This window comes from Penaeus vannamei, chromosome 36 (genome assembly GCF_042767895.1).
Source record: "Penaeus vannamei isolate JL-2024 chromosome 36, ASM4276789v1, whole genome shotgun sequence".
In the NCBI taxonomy this organism is placed as follows: domain Eukaryota; kingdom Metazoa; phylum Arthropoda; class Malacostraca; order Decapoda; family Penaeidae; genus Penaeus; species Penaeus vannamei.
In genome coordinates, this window is record NC_091584.1 from 19,732,041 (window position 1) to 19,739,540 (window position 7,500).

The following is a 7,500-nucleotide window of genomic DNA, read 5'->3' on the forward strand; positions in this document are numbered from 1 at the left end:
TTGGGAGAGGGGTTAATAGGGTGGGTTGGATATGGGGTGAGATGGCGATGGGTGTGAGGGTTAGGCAGTGGGGAGGGTTGGATGGGTGGAGAGAGGGAATAGGATGTGTGGAAGGATGGTTGTGAGGGAGGCAGGTAGGTGGGGGAGTTTGGCACATAAGGAGGGATGAGGTTGGGGTATGAGTAAATAAGAGAGAAAGAGAGAGACAGACAGAGGCAGAGAGAGGGAGAGAGAGATATAGTGAATATTTTAATAATTTGAAATAAATATCTTTGGATATAACATATTTCAAACACAAAACAAACAAACAGTAATATCACCATAGCCAAACAGAAACAATTTCACGAAAGACAAAAAACAAAAAACACACACACACACAACAAAAACCACTCGAAAAAAAAAACACATACAAAAGAAACCAAAGAAATATATCCACATAACCAAACAAAGAAAACATGCAACGGCCCACGTGACTCACTCGTAGAACTTCTTCTCGATGTAGGCCATGCGCTCGAAGTAGGTCATGGTGGAGGTGCCGTTCATGGGCGCGTACTGCACCTTGTACTGGTTGCTCAGGTCGTCCAGGGACTCGATGGGCGTGTCCAAACGGGAGACTGGAAGGGGCGGGGGTGTTTAGATTGTTCTTTTTACTGTTTATATATATGTGTGCGCGTGTATGTGTGTATATATATACATATATATGTATACACACACACGCACACACACACACACACACACACACACACACACACACACACACACACACACACACACACACATACACATACACATACACATATATATATATATATATATATATATATATATATATATATATATATATATATATATGTATATATATATATATATATATATATGTATATATATATATATATATATATATATATATATATATATATATATGTATATATATGTGTGTGTGTGTGTGTGTGTGTGTGTGTGTGTGTGTGTGTGTGTGTGTGTGTGTGTGTGTGTGCGTACATAAAAATACACACACACACACACATAAGCGTAATCATGATAATAATAAATAAATAAATATATATATATATATATATATATATATATATATATATATATATATATATATATATATATATATATATATATATATATATATATTCAATACCATTGAGGAAAAGACATACGCATGGGCACTCAAAAAGAAAAAAAGAAAGAAAAACATGAAAAATACCAGCCAGAAAAGCACACACACACACACACACAACCACCCACTCACACACACAACCACCCACCCTCCCACCCACACACACACACACACACCCAACCACCAACCCACCAACCCACCCACCAACCCACACACACACACAATCAACCAAAAACACCCCACTAACAAACCCAAACTTACCAGTCAGGAAAGCAGCCAAGTTGGCCGTGTACGAAGCGATGATAATGAAACCGAAGAGCCACCAGGTCGCTGCCACCAGTCGCCCGGACAAGTTCTTGGGAGCCTCGCCGCCTCCCTGGGTTGGTTTGGTTGTTTGATTGTGTTTGTTTGTGCGTTGTTTGTTTGTTTTTTGTTTGTTTTTGTTTGGTTGGTTGTGTGTTGTTCGTTTGTTTTTGTTTGGTTGGTTGTGTGTTGTTTGTTTTTTTTTGTTTTTGTTTATTTGTGTTTCGGTTGTGTTGTTTGTTTTTGTGTTGTTTGTTTGTTTTTTGTTTATGGTGGGTGATGGCGTGGAGTGAGGTGAATAAAAAGGGGAAACATACATGTAAATCTATTTCATTTGTCTTCGATTTGATGCATGGTTATTATGCTTTTTTATTTGTTTGCTAAAAAAAAAAAATCATATTACTATCAAACAAACAAAAAAATCAATCTTGACATCACAAGAAAAATAGACATCATTAAAAGAACACAAAAACTACAAAGAAATGCGATGACGTCACACAAAATACAATGACGTCACAGCACCAACCTGAGGAGTGAGTGACGTCATGCAGAACCAAAGGCATTCCTTCAAGGTGAATTCTCTCTTTTCGTCATCGTCTTTGTATTTGTCCTTATTGTTCTGATAACTGTAGGGGCTGAAGCGGTCGAAGATGTAGAGAAGAATGCTGGAAGAGAAGGAAATAGGAAAGATATGATAAAAGAGGAATATATGAAAGTAGTGATGAGATCTATTTCGGAAGAGTATCAATCATTTTGTTTTTATAAGTATTCGTAATTTGTCAAAATTCGTAAGCTGCATTTGTGAATTTTCAAATTTTGGTATAGAGTGTATTACAAAGACAAGTATTATGGTTCTCAGGAATATGACATACCCATACGTTTGTGTGTGTGTGTGTGCGTCTGTGTGTGTGTGTGTGTGTGTGTGTCAGTTTGCATGTGTCTGTCAGTTTTTGCGTCTAAGTATATCCTCATATTCCAAACACACCCCAACACGCCCACAAACAAAACCCAACCACGTACCCCCTCTCCCCCTTTCCCCCCAACACCCCCACACCCCACTCTACCCTTCCACCCCCTACACCCCCACAAACCCCCACACGAACCCCCCTTACCTCGTGAACCCATAGGCGAAGAGGATGCACACCCACACCTCGGGCTCCAACACCGTCAGAAACTTGAAGAGTGACGTGGGGACTTTTGGCTTCTTCATGAGGATGGTGATGCCGACGAGATCGTAGTAGGGGACGGTGAAGTCGACGACGTTCTCTCGCTCTGCCATGACGGAGAGGGGGGCGAGGGCGATGTCTGCTTGCTGTTGGGGGGGAGTGAAGGGGGGGGGAGGGGATGGGAGTGGGGAAAAGGGAGGAGAGAGAGGGAGGGATAAGGGAGGGGAGTGGGAGGGAAGTGGATGGGAGTGGGGAGAAGGGAGGAGAGAGAGGGAGGGATAAGGGAGGGGAGTGGGAAGAAGGGAGGAGAGAGAAGGGGGGAAGTGGATGGGAGTGGGGAGAAGGGAGGAGAGAGAAGGAGGGATGTAGGAAGGGGGAAGAGAGATCGAAAGGGGATGATAGCAAGAGACAGAGAGACAAAAAAAAATCACCATTACCATCACAACAAAAAATGACAATAAAATAAAAAAAACAACCACAATCTTAATTTTCAAACAAGAATAACAAACCAAAAAAACAAAGATCAAAACAAACAAACAAACCTTATCAATCAGCTGTTTAATCATGCCATTCCACTCGTGATTTTCGTCCATGGTGCCAAATTTACCGTCGGGTGCCTCCGCTATTTCGTACCTGCAAAAGACCAATTATGTGGCACTTCCATCTCTATGGAGGTTGTTACTCTTCTCGTTACTGATAGTATTATTATCATTATCATTATTATTTTTATCATGGTTATTTTTGTCATTGTTATTATTATTATTGTTGCTGTCGTTATTACTGTTATCTTTATTATGATCATTAGTTGTTGTTGCTCTTGTTGTTATCCTTTTTATTGTAGTATCATTTTTATCATAATTATCATAATCTTCATCATCATTAACCTTATTATTATTATCATTATCATTATCTTTATCACCATTACCATTATTATCATTATCATTATCATTATTATCATTATCATTCTACTCTTCATTTTATAACCATTATCATCATCATTATCATCATCATTATCATTTTCATTATCATTAATGTTAACATTACCATTTCCATTATCATAATGATAATGATGAAAATTATTATCATTATCATTTTAATTATCATTATTATCATTATCATCATTATTGTCATTATTACTATTATAACTATTATTCTTATCATTAATATTATAATTCTTACTGGTATCATTATCATTATCACTATAATAATTATCATTATCGTTATCATTATAATTATTGTTATTTTATTACTATTATCATTATATCACAATCACTACCACTACTCCCACTATCATTGTCATTATTAACATCATTTTCGGTCCTTATACACACAGATGCATATATATATATATATATATATATATATATATATATATATATATATATATATATATATATATATATATATATATATATATATATATATATACATATATATATACATATATATATATATATATATATATATACATATATATATACATATATATACATATATATATATACATATATATATATATACATATATACATATACATACATGCATTATATATATATATATATATATATATATATATATATATATATGTATATATATATATATATATATATATATACATACATATATATATATATACATATATATATATATATATACAAACATAAATATACACATATAAATGATAAATAAATAAATAAAAGAAAACGATACCTACTCGAAATTCACAATCTTCTTAATCTCGTTGATGAGGTCGATACAGTAACCGTAGAATTCTTCTTGTCCGTCTTCGTTCATCCGCTTCATAATAAACGGAGGCTGCTGTACCGTCGTCACCCTGTACACTGTCACGGCCTGGTGGGGGGAGGGAGGGGGAGGGGGTGAGAAAGGGGGGGAGGGGGAGGAGAGAGGGAGAGGGGGTGAGAAAGGGGTGAGGGGGAAGAGGGAGAGAGACAGATTGATAGATTGATGGGTAGGTAGGTAGAGAGAGAGAGAGAGAGAGAGAGAGAGAGAGAGAGAGAGAGAGAGAGAGAGAGAGAGAGAGAGAGAGAGAGAGAGAGAGAGAGAGAGAGAGAGAGGGAGGGAGAGGAAAAAGAGAGAGAGAGAGAGAGAGAGAGAGAGAGAGAGAGAGAGAGAGAGAGAGAGAGAGAGAGAGAGAGAGAGAGAGAGAATATTGAAGAAGAAAGAAGAAGGGAGGGGAAGAAAGAGTAATAGATACCCAAGGTAAAGAAAGAAAGAGCGAAGGGCGGTATAATAATGAAAACACGGAATGAAAGTTAGAAAAGGAGAGAGAGAAAGAGGTAGGGAGGAAGAGGAGGAGGAAGATAAGGAGAGAGGAGGTGAAAAGATAAGATCGAGGAAAGAGACGGGAAAAAGACAGACAAAAAGATAGAAGACATAAATGGGTAGAGACATATAGAAAACATAATAAATATAGAAGAAAGAGAGAAAGAAAGAAACGAAAAAGGATAGAGTAATAAAAGAAACAGATAGCTATACACACTTATGATTAAAACCCATTAAAATTTTGGACGACCATTAAAACCGAAGAAAGATGTTAAACATTTTCCCTTCTATATTAATAAAAAACAAAAATCAAACAAACGATTTGATTTCTATAGTGTCGGTTGGCAGTGTCCGAAACCGTACAATGGTATCGTATCATTTACATTCTCTACAACTTGTAAGACTTATCGGAAAAGTGAAAATAGTTTCTCTCTCACGCGTGTCCTTCTTACCACGATCATTTGATTCATTATTCATTATATGTAACCTAATCGAAGCCTAAGCCGTGAATCACGAGGGCGTGGTCAATAATTCGGACAATAGTAGAGCTGAATACCGAAGGACGGAATAAAAGAAAACCGTTAACATTATGAGCGGAAAGTGTTAATGATGTCTTCGCTATTATGATTATGATCAGGATTATTATTTCTTATAATTGTTTTCATTATTATTATCCTTAATAGCAGTATTATTACCTTCATTGTCATTATTATCATCATCATCATTATTACCATAATAATACCCATCCTTATTATTATTTTTGATATTATTATCTTCTTTATTATTATGTTATTATTCCTTTCTTTATCTATATTATCGCTGTCATAGTTATTATCGCTATTATCATAATCATTATTACTACTATTACTGTTCTTGCTATGATTGTTATTATCATTATCATTATTTGTTTTAGGATTAGCATTTGACAATAGTGATAATATCTCTTATCCTTAGCAGTAGTATTAGTACCATTTTTTATCAGCTTTATTCTTACCATTCCTCTCACTTTTTAAATTATTTTTACTAATATCATTACTACTACTACTATTACTACTCTCATCATCATTATTGCTATGATTGTTATTACCATCATCAATCATATTATCATTATTATCACCATCTACTTAAAATATTATGTAATTTATGGAATAGCTCAAGTCATCAGTATATTGATACACAAATATAAACTGAAAAAGTATTCCTGTCTATAGTGGTAAAGTTCATTTTTGTATGTTTTTAATCCAGTAAAAGTAAAATTCCTAAAAGTGTAAACAAGAAATACAAACAGATTAAATTTTGTTTTATTTGCTTCACCTTGCGGATTTCGTCAAAAAGTCAAATACTCAGATTACTATTAATGTTAACAAACTACCGCAAAATGTGATGACATGAGTTAATCGCAGAAGAACACAGAATTGGTGATGACAATAAGAGCGAAGTTACCTTAGTGGAATTCTTTCCTCAACTTGGTTTCGTATTAACTAGTCAAGGCATAGGAAATACGATTTTCAAGGAATGATTTACATTTTAGCACAAAATAAGAAATAAATCATCACACATTTTAGAGCAACGATTTAAAGAGATGTTATATCTTTGCACTTTTCAGACTGCATTTTCTCCTAGTTTTAGTAAGCAAAGCTTTTACTTAAGTTACATTATTGTTTATTGAAGTTGTCATTAAAATATATATTTCATAATGAAATGATATCAAAATATGAATTTTATCGATTGTTAACATTATTTTCATTATTCATTATCATTACCATTATTACTAGTATCATTAATATCGTTCTCATTATTGTTGTTATCATCATTACCATTACTGTTATTATCACAAATATCACTACCAATACTATTATTATCACCGTTGTCATTATCAGTATTATAATCATTATCATCATCATTATTGCAATCAAAATCATCATCATACTGTTGCGGTTGCTGTTGTTATAACTGATACATCGCGAAGGCTTTTAGGAAATATTACGTATTACTTTGATTATGAATGAATGTAAGATATGCATAACGAGGAATGTAGGTCAGCAAGTGCCTTGTAAATACGAAGAATCGAATCTTGTTATACTGACACACACCATAAAACATACGTAGACACATGCTCATATATATATATATACATATATATATATATATATATATATATATATATATATATATATATATATATATATATACATGTACGTATGTATGTATGCATGTATATATAGATGTATGTATACACACACACACTCCCCCGCTCCCCCACCCAAAAAAATATAATGATAAACAAATGAAAAAAATAACAACCACAAATAGATAAAAGATAACCAAAATAACAATCACTTCACACTCATTCAACACGTATTTTTGTAATGGAGCGATTGAAGAGTGTGAAAAGTTGGGATTTGTGGCCCGGGAGCCCGATCGATGTGAAATGACGCTCGGGAAGAAATGTTGGCTGATTTGTGCGCGCTCGAGTTACTTATACATCAAGCGCTTTAAAGTTGGTCGGTTTAAGTACGTGTGATTGATGTTGCTTTTTTGTTATTGTTCTTTGTCTTTTCCTTTTTGTTCTTGTTTTCGTTTTTATCTTTATTTTGGTTGTTTTGTTTTTTCTTTTCT

General features: G+C 34.3%; 1 protein-coding gene across 3 annotated transcripts in view; it reads right to left on the minus strand.

Annotated features, from left to right (window-relative positions):
- Nucleotides 1-7,500, minus strand: part of Ir25a (ionotropic receptor 25a) — a 52,240-nt gene that overhangs the window by 15,863 nt on the left and 28,877 nt on the right. For all 3 annotated transcript variants that reach the window (XM_070114603.1, XM_070114602.1, XM_070114601.1), the window contains exons 11-16: nucleotides 4,313-4,449; nucleotides 3,141-3,231; nucleotides 2,545-2,744; nucleotides 1,959-2,097; nucleotides 1,391-1,505; nucleotides 479-614 (exon numbers count right to left, since the gene is read on the minus strand). In XM_070114603.1, the coding sequence (XP_069970704.1) occupies nucleotides 479-614; nucleotides 1,391-1,505; nucleotides 1,959-2,097; nucleotides 2,545-2,744; nucleotides 3,141-3,231; nucleotides 4,313-4,449 (818 nt within the window). The remainder of the gene's footprint in view (nucleotides 1-478; nucleotides 615-1,390; nucleotides 1,506-1,958; nucleotides 2,098-2,544; nucleotides 2,745-3,140; nucleotides 3,232-4,312; nucleotides 4,450-7,500) is intronic.